This window comes from Boleophthalmus pectinirostris, unplaced genomic scaffold, assembly GCF_026225935.1.
Source record: "Boleophthalmus pectinirostris isolate CB_2022bp ecotype Guang Dong unplaced genomic scaffold, ASM2622593v1 HiC_scaffold_2, whole genome shotgun sequence".
Lineage (NCBI taxonomy): Eukaryota > Metazoa > Chordata > Actinopteri > Gobiiformes > Gobiidae > Boleophthalmus > Boleophthalmus pectinirostris.
The window spans coordinates 34617230-34633313 of record NW_026571152.1 but is presented as its reverse complement, the minus strand read 5'-3'; the positions used below and the strand labels follow the sequence as shown (position 1 = coordinate 34633313).

The 16084-nt window shown below is 38.8% G+C and overlaps 3 protein-coding genes across 6 annotated transcripts; 1 reads left to right on the top strand and 2 right to left on the bottom strand.

Annotated features, from left to right (window-relative positions):
- Positions 1–6: 6 nt before the first annotated feature.
- cnot2 (CCR4-NOT transcription complex, subunit 2) lies at positions 7–7875 on the bottom strand. 4 transcript variants are annotated; one of them, XM_055155254.1, is made up of 15 exons: positions 7788–7875; positions 6534–6662; positions 6374–6446; positions 6112–6262; positions 5820–5999; positions 5666–5745; positions 5461–5586; positions 5262–5386; positions 5068–5188; positions 4380–4536; positions 3624–3685; positions 3471–3520; positions 2599–2699; positions 2383–2527; positions 7–2290 (listed from the first exon to the last, which is right to left on the bottom strand). In XM_055155254.1, the coding sequence occupies exons 1-15, from the start codon at positions 7809–7811 to the stop codon at positions 2270–2272; spliced, it is 1545 nt and encodes a 514-aa protein (XP_055011229.1). In that variant the 5' UTR covers positions 7812–7875; the 3' UTR covers positions 7–2269. The 4 variants fall into 4 exon arrangements, with proteins under 4 accessions (XP_055011229.1, XP_020786746.1, XP_020786748.1 ...); XM_020931087.2 differs by having other exon boundaries at positions 7–1143; XM_020931089.2 differs by having other exon boundaries at positions 7–1143; positions 6112–6259.
- Positions 7876–8905: 1030 nt separating this feature from the next.
- lrrc10 (leucine rich repeat containing 10) lies at positions 8906–9739 on the top strand. Its single transcript, XM_020931113.1, has one exon. The coding sequence runs from the start codon at positions 8906–8908 to the stop codon at positions 9737–9739; it is 834 nt and encodes a 277-aa protein (XP_020786772.1).
- Positions 9740–10837: 1098 nt separating this feature from the next.
- On the bottom strand, positions 10838–14810 carry LOC110165946 (seipin-like). Its single transcript, XM_020931146.2, has one exon. It carries the CDS (start codon positions 14591–14593, stop codon positions 13352–13354), a length of 1242 nt encoding a protein of 413 aa, XP_020786805.1. The 5' UTR covers positions 14594–14810; the 3' UTR covers positions 10838–13351.
- Between the last annotated feature and the right edge of the window lie 1274 nt (positions 14811–16084).

The following is a 16084-nucleotide window of genomic DNA, read 5'->3' as shown; positions in this document are numbered from 1 at the left end:
ATCATGTGGGTAAAGCCTTTTCATCTTTAATACAAAGAAAACTTCAGAAAGTACAAGATTGGTCTCATCATCTCTTCAGTCAGTTTCCTAATCCAATGAAATGCTGCCAGTGCTGTTTACACAGCTTCTTTAGCTTCAGGCAAACCTTGGTTTAGTCTAAGTGCCCACAGTGCCATGTGGCACCTGCCCACCAGCTCAAGAAATAACATCTACATATTGCACCATGCTCACCCAATAAAAACTAGGTAACAAGGCAGGGCAAATTTCTTCCAAAATAGATGTCATATATATGTACATACATATATTTATATAGAGCAATCATATATACATATCTGTACATACTAAATTATGTGATGCAAAAATCAAACATTTACATTTCACATTTCTTACAAAAACTTTAACAAAGACTGGAAAGTTTAGCTTGATCTGAGGCAAACAGTGGAGCTGTTTTGCCTCTTTATGCGGACAAATTCACATTTGTGAAAAACGAATGCATCTCTGAAATACGCCTAACCCACAGAACAGAGAGAAAGGCTCTGATGGAGTCCGCACTGGAGAAGAAGCATTGTATAAAGGTAATGTAAGAAAAAAGTATCATGCAATGAATTATGTTTTGAACTCCCTGAACAAAGAGATTTTTGGGAGTGTTGACGTAAAAAAGCACAAACAAATGTTGTGTTCTTTTATTACTAAACAAAGTGCAACAATAGACACTGCATGTCTCTCCACCTTTACTTTTGTTTGAGAATAGTTTGATTTCCCTGCTTGTCTCAACAGTTTTTAAAATCAGGCCTGAGCCTCGTGTGGAGAGTCTTTGAAAAAAAAAGAAAAAAGAAACGCAACAAACTGAGATGTAAACTTCACAGACCCTGAAACAAGACGGATCACAGAAAACATCAAATCAGAACAAATGTTTGGGCAGCATGTAAATGGAAAAGGCTGGGCAGTCTGACAGTCAAACAGCCCTATAGCGCCCCCCAGGGGTTAAAACCAAACTGTAAACTGCCCCACCGCGCTGGGGCCAGACTGGTGCACATCAGCAGAGTGCCTGTGGCCTCAGAAGGCCTGCTGTGCTGGGTTGTAGTTGTACGCTGTTGGCACATGAGGTCTCTCTTCGAGTTTGTCGTACTCGAGATGAAACTCCTGCAACAAAATTTAATCAGACACAAAAAACAGTGTAATGATCTGATATTTGAGTACACCTTTTGCTGTTTTTGTAACTCCTTATTTGTTGTTAAAGTTACTGCTGTTGTATGTGATGCTTGATTGTTATGCCGACAAGGGGATGTGAATTTTCTGTGATAAATTACTCGTCAGTTAGAAAACTAGTTCTGCTAATTTAGACTAATTGTTGTTTTCTACCTGTTTTGTGCTTGTTTTGGAGTGGGTCATGGACACAGACTCTATATATAAGTGGACATAACCCGCTACCCACCACATTCCAAATAGGAAGTGAACATGGGCACATTTCCGGCTCCATCAACTCTGTGCCCAATTCACTATATTAAAAAATCTCACCTCTCTATGTAACTGCTACAGTGAGCCTCGTCATTTCGGTTTTAAAATGTTCGTATTTACCCACTCTACATAACCCTGGTGTTTTTATTTTGCTATTTTAGTCCAACAAGGTTCATTTGTTCGTCCGATAATCTATGTTATTTGGTTCTTTTTTCACACCAATAGTTTGTTTTCATTCAGATTCGACTGTTCTCTGTACTCTTCCTCGGAGTGGTGACGTGATGTCTCTGTGACGTGTCCGGTCAGCTGATTTATACAGGTTTTGACACTCTCTTCCTACCGGACAGCACATGACCACTCTGAGGAAGCACGCTAGTGAGCAGCTGAAACTGTCAGGTATGAAAACAAACTCTTAGTCTGAAAAAAGAACCCGATAACATTTCGCTATTTTATCCGTAAATTATACCCTATTACTAATATGAAACTCGGCTCCAAATTCATTCTTATAAGTGCAAGCCTTAGTGTAGTCTTTATTCATTCACTCCATACTCTGTGGAAACCATAGACTACAGATAAATGCACGCAGCTAACCCGCAAGCAGCTGCAAACAGGAAGTGAGTATGAACATGCTTATGACTCCACAGACTCTGGCTCCAATTCACTTTGTACTGAAAAATTGTCAGCCCTCTCTCCATGTCTGCTGCTGTCAGGCTCCTCATTTTGGTCTTAAAATGTTCGTATTAACCCGCTCCACATCATCCTGGTGTTTTTATTTTGCTATTTTGTTTCTTAGTCCACTTCTTAATACAGTCTATGGCCTACAGTAGCCCTTCTGTTCAGAAAATAAACAATAAGAAGAACTTTAGAATGTTTCCTCACACCAAAACACTTCAATATTAAATACAAATATATATATGAACATACCTTGGCTACTTTTCTCCAGTTAATACAATCAAAGAAGTAGTATGTTCCCCTTTCGTAAGTATTGGTCTTCAGGGTGGGTTCCATGCCAGGTGCTCTTGTTATCCAGACTCTCTCCTCTTTGTGATATCTCCAGTCCCGATTAAAGCTAATGGATAAAGTTTAATTTAATTTTAGTTCAGAAAACCTCACAGTGGCTAATGTAAGGTGGATACTTACAGCTCAACTGCTGCCAGAAGCTGTAACAGGTCTCCTCCGTTCATGTAGTACAGATAGAACAGCAGGTCCTCCCCGTATCGAGCCAGTTTAATAGCAGCCAGCTAGAGAAATGAGAGCAGAATTACTCATCGCTCTTGAGAGTTGTAATTGTTGTGTAATGCCTTGGTACTTTGGTAGTGTATATTTTTAGCAGCAAAACAAAACCATAAGTCAATGGTTTGGACACACTCTCTCATTTAATGTCTTTTTTTACCACTTTCTACATTTGATATACGTACTGAAGACATCAAATATATGAAGTATGGAATTATGGATCCACACTTTGATTTGCTGACAACACTGCAAACCCTGGGCCTTCTCGCAATGCGCCTCTGGGTGAAGTCTCCCTCATAGCTGTGTCTTTTTTTTTTTTTTTTTTCAGACAAAGACTTTGTTTTCATACAGTTTCGACTGCTCACTAGCGGTCTTCCTAAGAGTGGTCACGTGATGTTGCTGTGATTTATACAGGTTTTGGTTCTGTAGACCGACTTCCTCAGGACAGTATCCCAGGTCAACATCACGTGACCACTCTGAGGAAGACCAATAGTGAGCAATCAAAACCGTCAGGTATGAAAACAAACTGTTGGTCTGAAAAAATAACCTAGTAACATAAATGATCGGAAGACCAAATCAAGCTCATTGGACAAGGGTCAAGAAATGTCAAAGGGTGGATATTTTTAAATCTAAAGCAAGTTATTTCACAAGTCTACTACGTGCCATATGTGTTCATTCATAGTTTTGATGCCTTCAGTGAGAATCTACACTGTAAATAGTCATAGAAATAAAGACAAAAAGTGTCTCCAAACTTTTATATACTTATAAAAAATGCGTACCTTGTCTCTTATGTGGATATTGGTTAAGTACTCAGATGGGACATGAAAGTCTGAAAAAAAAAATTATACTGTTAGCATTTGTGGCAAAACCTTAAATCTTTAACTACAAGAATTAGAATCCAGACTTGGCAATACAATTTATGAAAAACTTACCAATGTCCTGAGGTCGGCAAGGTGCTGATGCCCACGGCGAGGCAAACTTTGGGTAGAGATTTCTGTGAAAACAAAAGGTAAAATAAAACCTCCAGTATGATAAGAATATTTGGGCATAGAAGAGTTAATAGTGTATAACATTCATAATTTACAACATGCATCTTGGAGTAGGATTGGCAGTAAGTATCAAAACCACAAAAAGCTCCAACGTTTTTATGAAAATGACTTTGTGTTTAGATCTCTATAAACATGTTCTGAAATACATGGGTTTATTTGTATTATTTTAAGCTTTTATATTTCAGCCTTTCTAATATAAACGTTTCCTGGACAAGTTCAAGGTGCATTGCGTAACTTCTCTGCTGATCCATCTGGCTTGTCTGCATGGAGATGTGCTTAGAATGTTCCACAGAATGGCCATAAACTTAGGAATTTCCGCAAAGACGTGCAAGCCAAATTACAGGTTAGATTTGTAGAGAGGACAGAAAGAATTCATGTATTTTAAGATATTTTTGAGCAATAAATAACACCTGTAGTTAAATAAATGTAAAACAGTTTAATGCCGTACTGTGGACAATTTAAACCAAACATTAACATCTCCATGGAGACAAACAGATTGTGGACCCTCTCCAGAAAAGTTACACAGTGCACCTTTAAAATGCGAAATCAAAATGCTTGTAAGAAAAAACACAATTTAATTCCTTCCCTTAATTACAGTCTTAATTATGAATATTTATGAGTATCGAACAGGTGTCTTACTCAGGGGAGTTCAGGTTGAGCCCCAGAGTGGTGAGGTCACTTCCTAAAGCCAAATGAACCATGCCTGGATCAGTCTCTGCCGCTCTAATAAAAGTGAGCAGACCGATCATCCCAAACTGGTCCGTCACCATCCCCGCGGGAATGTTCGTCACCCGACCTTAAGGAAGAATAAAAGGGCCCTTATTATGCTGTTATCTGATCTATGCATAATGTTGTTTCCTCATCACAAATATGTTCACACAGGTTTAACACACAAACCCTGAATATATTATTATTCTCTCAAACAGAAAATGCACTTTGTGATCTCATGTGGTAATACAGGAAGAGCCCCACTGTGTTTTTAAACTCCATACACCTTCACTAGAATCATTTGGATGATTTTAACCCTGTAATTGTCAACCTCTACTGAACTAAAAGGTAAAAGGAGCTGTTAACTTGAAAAATATCGATTCATGACATCACAAGGTGGAACAGGGCATTTTGAGCGTTAGCGATGTAATCAGATTAATAATAAAGGGTTATTCAAACATGTGTGAATGAAACAAAACAACTCTAAGTATATTTTTGAGGCGGTCTCAACACCCTAACATGGCTTAATTTTGCATAACATCGGACCTTTAACATATGACAACCATCACACACTCTCAGAGCAAATACAGCATTAATAAACAGCCTAAGCTCAGCTCACCATCAGGCAACACCTGGATTCCTTTCTTCTGGTTGTTGTTATTCTGAACTGACACAGGTTTGTCTCCAGGGAATTTTGGTCCATCCGTGTTACACGTGTTCTTGGTTGTGACGTTTAAATTCTGAGGAGTATTTAAAACACTCATTAAAACATGTAATGTCTGTGCACAAAAGGACAACGGTACAGAAACATACATTTTTGTTGTCATCGCTGTTTAACGTTGGGTCCTTATAGTTTGGACCAGGAAGTGCTGGGAAGTCCTCATTGTGGATAGAAAAATCTTGTGTTTGATCAGTGGAGGGTTTTGTCACCATGCCAACTGTACAGGGTATAGATTATAGATTAACAAAAGGTTTGTTTGAAATATAGTGGGTAATAAATGTTTTCAGTTACCATAAGGAGCTCGGCCCGACAGCTGGCTGAGCACCGCCGATGGGTTTCCTGTCCCTTCTCTTCGACTCCGATCTGCCAATGCAGGGAAATCTGACAGATCCAGACCTGTAATGTTTTCACTTCCATCTGCATAAATATTACAATTAAGAGAAATTACCTCACATAAATAAACAGAATACAAGGTGTATGCATGAGTCAGACAAACCTGTGCCATTGAAGATGCTCCCTGATAATGAATTGTTCATTCCAAATGCCTGATTGCGGTTCATTCCGAATCCGGACATGCTAAACACAGTAAAAACCTGTTAGAATAATTTTTATTTAGCATTTTTTTGAGCAGCATGATACAACAGAGCTACCTGTTAATGGTGAAGGGCTGGCGTGCTGGCTGTTGCTTGGGCATACAGATGATACTCGGGGAGCTACGGTTCGGGCTGGCAAGTCCAGAGCTGCTCATACTGTTGGTTCTGCCACTGATCCCAAGGCCTTGACCAACTTGTGAGTGATTTAACATGTTCCTGTTCATTGGCAAAGTCCCCCTATTTACCATAATCAAATATGAGTAGATTTCATTTATTGTTTCTTTTCAGGTAAAACTTTGTGATGCATCTAAACTGATCCTGATTCACTGAAATAAACAGATGTCTGTACCTGCTTGGTGATGGAGGTGTGTGGAGGGACATGGTTGGGACCCCTGTTGTGGGGGTGATATGAGTTGGTAACTGGTTGCCTTGAGTAAGATTTCGGTTTAACTGAGGTGTACTGTTGCCCATACCCCTTACAGAGAAACCAAGTGCACCTGCTGGGAAAAGGAAAATTATGAAATCACAAAAGCATAACAATAGCTCTAACTATTAGCATTAGCAGCTATGTAAATATACTGGGTGCAAAAATATAATAGAGATACACTTACTTTGTGCACCATACAAACTTGCCCCGAGCTGTGACAGCTGGCTCGATGATGACGGTGAGGGAGACGACAGCATCTTCAGGATAAAATCAGAGAACATGAAGAAATGTAAGTTTGAATTTCATCCTCCACAGAAAAACAAACTCATAAAGAACGCACTCACATCTTTGTCTGTCCGATGGGGGAACATCGACTGCTGGTTGTAGTACATGCTGTCATCTGAAAAGTCGTTATCGACCACCTCCACAAAGTCAGGAAATTTTTTCCTAGCACCAAACATGCCTTTTGCCTCCTGTACAAAAATGAGGAGAGAATAAAATGTAAAAGCGGCCAATGAACTTCATCATAAAACTCTAATCTACACACCTTACATTATGAACTTGAAAGTTTTTGGTTTGTAACAATATAAAACCATATAAAATAAAGAGATTAGCTCTTTGAGTGTATGTGAATATTCAGATAAACTGTTCATGGGTTTTAAGCTTTGGGATCTGCACTTTGTGGTCATAGCAATGAAGCAACTCTAATCATTATATTATTTATTTTGAGTCTTCGCAAAGTCCTTCAAATCATGAAAGAATTATTTGTCTAAAACCCATGAACAAATTATGACATCATAATCACTTTTTCATAATAAGTTTTTACATTATTTTTGCAAATGTTTCTCTATGGACGTTTGTTCCACAACTGTTGAGCACTGGACACTAAAAAAGTAAACAAAGTAAACTAAAAAGTAAACAAAAGAGCCATGAAGCAACATGAGCTGCCGGATCGCTATTGTGATGACATATATCTCATCATGATGCTATAATACTTCAGAGTAAACAGAAGTTTAGTATTTATCCTCTTAAAGTCTCTTTTGGTTCAACATCAGGCGAACAAACACCAATCCAATATAATGAAATGGACTGAACTTTCAAAACAATAACACGACTTTTCCTTGAGCCACGAATTGAGTTAAGTTGAAAGAAACGAAGCAGCATGATCCAAAATAATGAAGCTCTTATCTTGGTGAAAAATGTTTTGTAGAAAAACGAAACGTTTCACTTATTCCAACATTTATCCAACATCAAAGCTAAAGGCTAACAGGGCTAGCGTTAGCATGCTAAGTTACTTGGCTAAGTTTATGTGATCTTAGAAAATAAACTCTGCTCAAATGTTGATAGTAAATAACTGCTCTGATATCAACAAACCCACATTAAATCTGCACTCAGCTGTCACTACAGTGAGTTAGATCAGGCCGTGTCCAGAGCCACAGGAGCTGCTCTGTGTCCGTGAGCAGGAGCGGGACCACGGCCCACGGAGACTCACCCCGGGCCGCTCCGGACTGACAGAACACCCGGGGATTTAAGTCTTTAACTAAATGTAAATCTGAATTACAAACACGACAAAAAAACGAAAAAGCACTTAAACTTACCGCATCAATTTCTCTTCTTAGCATTTAGATCCAAGATGGCTGTTCTGAGTAAAAAAAAACCTTTGCACTCTGACCTTACAACCTGCAGAGTACTTCCGTATACAAACATTAGGAAGCAATCCAGCAAAAAGTGTTTTTTTTTAGTGGAAATATTATCATTTAATTATTTAGAGTGGCATTTGCTGCTGATTATTTGGGCTATAGCTAATTACTTGCCAAACAACAGTTCAAGTTGGACACTTTGAACCAGATTTGAGGTTCCTTAGTGTAAAACTACATTGATATGTCCTGTTATAGTTTTCCTGACATTTTAATGCCAACTTGGCATTGGTCCATGTTGTTGGTGTCTGCTGGAGGCTGGAGACAGATAAGGTGGATATGTGCTTGAGCAGGCTGTCTGTCAACAGAAAACAGTGGTGGCCTCAGATAAGGATAAGGAAAATGAAATACTTTCCTATGCCTTTTGTGTGAAAATATTTAACCTATAAGCCACCATTAAATGCATCAATAAACAACTAAGCTTCAATTAGATTACTCACATGTAATACATAGAACATACAAGATAAAAATCTAATTAGTGCCTTGCTTCTAACTTGTACACACCTACACTTATGAAACACAACTGTTTATGGGGCAGTGCTGATTTTTACATTCTGTTTTTTGCTAGATATCATTAAAAGTTGAATGATGTCATGGTCCAGCACAGTAAACTGAGTAAAACTGATTTATTAAAAACTATTCTTCTTCCTATCCAACAAATCACTGGCCTGTCTCTTCCTTACCTATGCCATGGCCCACGGAGGGGGAAACTCATTTGGCACAAACGGGGAGGAGAAAGCAGTGTGGTTGCCATCGCCCTGAGAAGTCAGGACAAAGCCGAGAGCCTCGGAGAGATAGTCGCCTGCACAGAGACTATCTGTCCAGAGACCAGTCTCACTCTCATCTCATTAGGCTGAGTAAACACATGGCATCAGCAAGAGGAAAGTAAGTGCTTTGAAATTATGATAATTATTTTTTATATGATTGAAAATTTGTATTTGTTTCATTTAAGTTTTAAGATTGTAATTGTTGTCTATTACACTGTATTTAAGGAGGCATGATTTGACTTGTGAATAAAAATGGGAAACACCATGCGAGGCGTCATTACCTTCATCCCTTCTGAGCGCATACAGCAGTTCTTAGTGGGAGAACTGAAGGAGATGCCTCTGGATCGAACACTGGACCTGAGCAGCCATCAGCTGCGGCGTCTGCCCGCCTGCACCTGTGTGTTTGAAGAGCTCCTGAAGTTTTATCTGAGCAACAACAAACTGAGCCGCCTCCCACCAGCGCTACAGGGCCTGAAGAACCTGCAGCTGCTCGCCCTGGACTTTAACTGCTTTGAAGAGTTCCCTGAAGCCATTTGTACACTGCCCCAGCTCTGCATCCTTTACCTGGGCAACAACAGGCTGTGCAGCCTCCCTTCTGAACTCAGAAACCTCAAAGAGCTCAATACTCTGTGGCTGGAGACTAATTGCTTCACTGTTTTCCCCAAGGTAATATGTGAGCTTCCCAACCTCAAAACTCTGCACTTAGGTTACAATCTGATCCGCTCTTTACCAGAAGAACTAAGAAAACTACAGGAGCTGAAAAGTATCTGGCTTGCTGGAAATCAGTTGACAGAATTCCCACCAGTGTTGTTAGAAATGCACTGCCTCGCTGTCATTGACGTGGATCGAAACAAAATACGTTACTTCCCAAGTTTATGTCACATGGAAGGGTTAAAACTTATTATTTATGATCACAACCCCTGTGTGAATGCTCCAGCCGTGAATGAAGGCGTGAAGAGAGTGGGGCGGTGGGCAGACTGTCCCGACCCTGAGACCGAAGAAGACACATCAAAAGTGACCAGTGAGAATAGTGCTGAGGTAACAGAGGAGGGCCAGCAGCACAGTGAAGAGCCACAGAACTCTTAAACACCCTTTACTATGAGCTATGAGAGTGAGCGGTCTGACAGACAGCTCAAAACACCTCTCAAGTGCTCCACTCAAAACTGGGCATGCAGGTCCGGGTATGCAGAGGAGCTGGGCCATGGTATTTGAACCATATATGGTAAAGAAATCATTATGACTAAATAATAGGCACAAAACACTATATATAGATTTAGAGAATTAATATAACCTCTATAACCTATGTATTTATCGAAGCTTTACTTTTAGGTTAGACAAAAATCTTTACAACAAAGAGTTCCTGCTGAGGCAAAATTCCAAACGATAGAGGGTTAAATTCAATTAGTAGATGCTCTATCACCGCCAATGCATTATTTATTTGACAGAGCGAGTCTGTGGCATTGAAAAATGTGGCTAATGGCCCATAATATCTCTCTACTCAGATTTAAAAAGAGCTCATAAGCTTTATAGTCTTTTTGATAATGTGACACTGAACAAACTCCAATGTTACATGCAAATATTAAAAATGCTGTTGTTACCTCATCAGAAACATGTTGGGTTGTGTTTTGTTTCATTCACACATGTTTGAGACTTTGAATAATCCTGTATTATTAGTCTGTCTAACATCTCCAAAGCTCAAAATGCTCTGTTCCACCTTGTGATGTCATGATGTGGTAGTTTACAAGTAAACAGCTAAATTTTGTTTACTAGAGATTGGCAATTCCAGGGCTGAAATCATCCAAATGATTCTAGTCAAGGTGTATGAAGTTTAAAAACACAGTGGAGTGGTTCCCGTATTTTCACATGACATCACAAGGTTGAACCGAGATTCAACTCAGCCTAAATATGCATAATTTGTGTGTTAAACATGTGTGAATGAAACAAAACACAACTCCCAGTATGTTTGTGATGAGGAAACATTATAACATTTATCAGAAATTAGTGTAATATGGGCCCTTTAACAAATTAATACATGTTTTATATTCCAGTTTGGTTTAGTGACAAGTGAGATAAATGTGTAAACAAACATTTACTCTTTTTGTCTTATTTCATTGGTGATGAAATATTATTGTGGTAATTTGTGGTTTAAAAAAAAATATATATATATTTGCAATTAATAAACAATTTAAACAGACCCAGCCTTTTATTTTAATTATTTTAGCAGTAATACATTGTGACAGAACAGAAATGATGCTTTTGCTACACCAACTTGCTACAAGCTTGTAAACTTACTCAATCAGAATATTTCACCTACACACTCCAATGACCTGTATCTAGGCCTGTCACGATAATTACTTTATTGACCTACATTTAACACATGAAAGCTGAATATTTTTGTGGTCAGTATTTATCGTGTGTACATTTTATTTGCACTACAGGGACATTTTTGGTTATTTTTTGTTAAGATGTTTAATCCATCAAAAGTTGAATTAACAACTACTATGACTCATTACAGATGCAAACACAGAACTAAAGTGATTCATTCTGCTGTTTATTTAATAATATTGTAGATTTAGAGTAGTTTTTGTGGTTTAAATATGCTCTTGGGTGATTTATTGTCTATATTTTTTTCAGCAATATATCAAACTTCAAAATGTGTTATCGTGACAAGCCTATTCTGTATCAAAGTAACAATAAAGACACTTTGAACACTTACATAACACTTACATAAATAAAGTACATACAGTAATACAAAGGAAGTGCTTTGTTGGAATGAAAACAGATAATAAAGATAAATAATTTCTTACTGTGACTGTAACAAATATAAAATAGCATGTGCCCAAGCAGTTAGACCAGTCTCATACAGCAGCTCTAACACAAGCTAAATCTGCTGTACATCATGTCCCTCTGGCAATTTTTCCTCTGAGAAGTTAATAAAACACGCCTTTGAGAATATTGGTCTATTATTGGGGAATTTTTTGCCAAATCAAATTGAGCTCTGGGACCCTCTGTTAGTCTGAATCACAAGACATGTCTGTGTGAAATCCGCTCCAAAGAGTCATCTCACCGCTGCGTCTGAACCACTCAACCAACATTCAATAAACAGTCTCTGAAGTAGCATCGAACCAGGAATGTCAACAATATCTGATCACGTACAATATTCAAACTCTTATATGATGCCAGAGAATTGACCCAAACATGTAATTGCGTATCGATACTTTGCAGGTGGGGTGACACTAAGCGAAAGCACTACTCTGTCTGAAGCTCTGTTACTAAAATTTGACTTAATCTGAGTTTTATTTTAACACAATCTGACCAAAAAGAGCTGACGCTGTTGGAACTGCAACAGGTGAGAAAGTCAAACACCCAAACAGGACCATGAGTGCTCTTATTGATCACAGGCTCCTGAAAATGTGTTGTTTAAATCCGTTTTGTATCTTTTCTTAAGTTTTCAGTAGGGATGTAACAATAATGGAAATATCGTGAAATCGTATCATCAAAAATCTCTCAGTAATATCGTGGGCCATCACAAAATTACAAGTCTCTTTGCTTAAAACAGAGGGAACTACATAGACCATGATCCTTTGCTCCATTTCAGTGTAGACAACTTGAAGACATAACTGTTCAAAGCACTTTTAAATCTTTGGTTTAAGTCTTGTCAAGGCATTTTAAGAGGAAAAAGTAGCAATTTGTGTTTTTTAGCCTCTGAAAAAAAACATCTCAGTAAATATTGTTCCGTAAGAGGTATATAGTGAAAATGTCGTTCCAAGAGATTTGGATATCGTTACATTCCTAGTCTTAATTCTGTTTTAAGATTGTCTGCGTTTGATAATGAGTGCATTGTGTCACCACGGTAACTGTTGAACATTCCACCAACAGAAATAAGCACACAACACCCCCACTGTGATATCGCTGCAAAGAATCGATAAGACAATTCCAATGGCATGCTGCAGGCAGGAACATTCAGGCCACTTCAGTAGGAATGTAGCATGTCCTGTTGTGATAGTTACCTACACCATGTGGTATTAAAACAAACGTAACAAATAAAACAGTAACATGGAAAGAGGTTGTGACAAACATAACAAAATTGCCATGTTGTGAACACAAGTAAATGTTTTGGGAACGTAAAGCTTATTTAAAACATGTCTCATATCCTTGAACATTCCTTTTGATGTCAGCCCAAACTGAGCACAACTGATAAACAGATATGATCCATGTGAGGAGGCCTCTGCATCCAGATATGAACAAATGTGTATGTTGCAACCGCAGAAACGCCATAGAAAGTGCACTAAAGGTCCTACACGACCCAAATAGTCTCTTGTGAGCTTTTAGTCATGTTATAATGTTGTTACCTCTTCAAAAAGGAGTTGTGAGTTGTGTTTTCTTTCATTAACACATGTCTGAGTAATGCGTTATTATTAATCTGTCTATATTTCCAAAGCTCAAAATGCGGTGGAGCACTTCCTGTATTGACAACAGAAGGTGGAACAAGGAAGAACTCAGCCTAAATAAGCAGGTTTTTGCATGTGAGTGAAACAAAACAAAACAAAAACTCCTGGTGATGAGGAAACAACATTATAACACAGATCAGAAAACACTGTTATATATACCCTTTAAAGAATAAGGTCATATTTTGTAGATAAAATACTTTTGTTTATCATTTGCTTTTTCCACTTTGGCTTTGAAAGGCTGTGCAGTTCACAAGCTCATCCAGGGCCCAGCTCTCTGACGCAGCATGGTCTCACTCTCCTGAGGTAGTGGGCATCCTTCAAACACAATTCCACCTTCTTGCTCCTCTGTATCGTTCGACTCATGAGACACTACGCCTGTGGTCACAAACGCAGGGGCACTTTCACTCACTGAGAGCTTTTTCTTTCCCTCTGTGTCATTTTGATTTGAGCAAGATGCTTCGTTCATAGCTCCAATCACTTTAGGAGAATTGAGTTCTTTCATTGAGCTCTCCCTCTCCATGCGTTTCTTCACTTCTTGCTTCCTCTGCTGCATACGGCTGTTATCGCCCATCATCACTCTTACTCGCACTTGCTCCGGGGGCCAAATCCCACCCCATATGAACTGCAGGTAGCTGAACAACACAATAACACTGAGGAAGGCGAAGTTGGTAGCCACGCCGATCACAGCTGAGGTCAAAGGGAAATTGTACAAGACATATCGAATACCCGTGAAGTAAGCGTGTATGCGCAACTGAGACGAGTATATCTGCACTCTTCGGGACTGGATCTCAATGACAGCGCCAACAGTGGGTTCATACGCGTTCGTTTTGTAGTCCGAGACGAGCTCAACCTCTATGAGCTGCTTCTGCTCGGCCATCCCGCTCAGAAGAAGAGGCGAAAACAGCAAAGTGCTCATTGTTTTCAGAAGGCTGGAGCGATAGTGCAGCATGGTAGAGCGACCAATAGACGACACAACCTTTCCACCTTTAGTGTAGCACGTCATTTTGATCATGAACATGCCCAGGTGCTCGTTCACGGGAGACTCCGGCATCTCCAGCTCCAAAGATACGCGGTAGGGCTGTCCATTCGCCATCACTTGGTCTTTCTCGTTCTTCATGAAGGAGATGTTGGCTGTGGGGAAGGAGCAGAGCGCAGACTCGGAGCTGTCACAATCCGCGGTGTAGTAGAAATGCACAGGGGTGGAGAAGCTCACAGTGGGCATGTAGGAGTAATAGAAGCTCCCGTAGAGAAAAATCGACACCCACAGCAGAAGCACGAGGACGCAAAACAAAATAGCTGCTTGGAACAATGTCCGCCTCGCCTTGTGGAAAGTGACAGCTACCACATCGTGAAGCCAGTGGAACACGGGAGATGCTACGGCTCCCATCGTGTCCGGTTTAGGAGACACGGACCTGGCTCTGCTCCCGGAGACAGTCACCGAAGCCCCAAGCCCGGGAGGAGGCTTCTGTGGAGTCTTATACTCCGACATCAGTGGGTGGTTCCTCCCCGGTTACCGTGAAATCAAAATATTCACACTATCATCGCTCCAAACAGTCAAACCTCGTCACGTAAAGCCTTCAGTCATTGCTGCTCGCTCTCTAATCAAACGGGCATCATGTATTTCTTCGTTTTTATCCGTGTACTCGTGTTATTACTAATGTTCTCTGCGGTGTTACCTTCTGTTCTGGATTAACCGCGGCTCCGGAAGCACATGCTGATAAAACGTGCACATCTGACAGCGCGATCCGGAAGTTTATAAACGCTTTCTTTTTCTTTCTTTTTCCCTTTTATTTTAAATCTGTGCTGGCAATACAAAATACATAGTTCAGCAGTGTCAAAAGTGATTTTTTTAAACAATCATAAAAAAAATAAAAACAATACAAATACAATCTCGTATCTCGTAATTACGAGATAGTATCTCGTAATTACGAGATAATCCCCCCCCTCCCCTCCCCCCTCCAGATTTTTTTTTTTTTTTTTTTTTACTGACTACAATGCTCTTTCGTACAAACTTTCTTTGTTGTTGTTGTTTTTTTTTTTTTTTTTGTTTGTTTGTTTTTGTCTTTCGAATATACAAGACACAAGTTGGGCAATAATAAAAATAAATCTAATGCCATTGACAGGGTGAAGTAAAGGATGATAAATAATTATTATATTTTTTAATATTAATTTTATTTATTTTTTATTTTATTTTTTTTTTTTACATATTTTTTATATATTTTATTTTTATTTTAAATGGGAGTCTGGAACATGGATCTATAAGGTCTGGAATTGGAGAATTTGGAATTGTGAATATGAAATTTTCCCAACAGAATGCACAGGTTTACTAAATATAAAATTTTATATTGGTTATGATGGAAGTGTTATTATGTTTGAGCAGTCCAAATGAATTCTGATGGATGTTTTTTGCAGGATAAGTGTTTCTAGATTTGACCAGAGTTCCTTTGAGTATTTACAATAATAAAAGAGATGAGGCATAAATAAATAATAAAATAATAATAATGATGATATGGTTCCCCCTAAAGTAAAGGAGATACAGTTTAAAATTTTGAATAATATTATCTAACCAATGAATTCCTAAAACAAAAATTCTAATTTGAAACAGGTAAATGTGTGTTCTGTGTCACAGGGGAAGAAGACTTGGAACATCTTTTCTTTTCATGTAGTTTGGTACAACAATTTTGGTTTGATTTTCATTTGTTGCTTCAGTACAGGGGAATTAAATTTGCCCCCCTAACAATGAAAGAAATTAAATTTGGTGCATTAAGAGAAGATAAAAGGAAGGAATTTGGAATTAATAATTTATTAATCTTAGGTAATTTTTGTTTTCACAAATGTCGATGTTTTAAGGCAAAACCAAATATAACGTACTTTAGTAATGACCAAAGAATTGAGCCTGACTGAAAAAAGAGAAGCCAGGTTTCTTGTATCTTTTTTGAATGATGGCAATTTGTTTACATGCGTTAGAATTTACCCCCAT

Excerpts from the sequence above, each read along its gene's own strand:
- cnot2 (XM_020931087.2), bottom strand. The coding sequence starts at position 7,811 with ATGCTAAGAAGAGAAATTGATGCG. Across the intron at positions 6,000-6,111 it reads ACACCTCCATCACCAAGCAG|GGGGACTTTGCCAATGAACA; the intron begins GTACAGACATCT and ends TATGGTAAATAG. Across the intron at positions 1,144-2,382 it reads ACTGGAGAAAAGTAGCCAAG|GAGTTTCATCTCGAGTACGA; the intron begins GTATGTTCATAT and ends ATTTTGTTGCAG.
- lrrc10 (XM_020931113.1), top strand. The coding sequence starts at position 8,906 with ATGGGAAACACCATGCGAGGCGTCATTACCTTCATCCCTTCTGAGCGC.
- LOC110165946 (XM_020931146.2), bottom strand. The coding sequence starts at position 14,593 with ATGTCGGAGTATAAGACTCCACAGAAGCCTCCTCCCGGGCTTGGGGCT.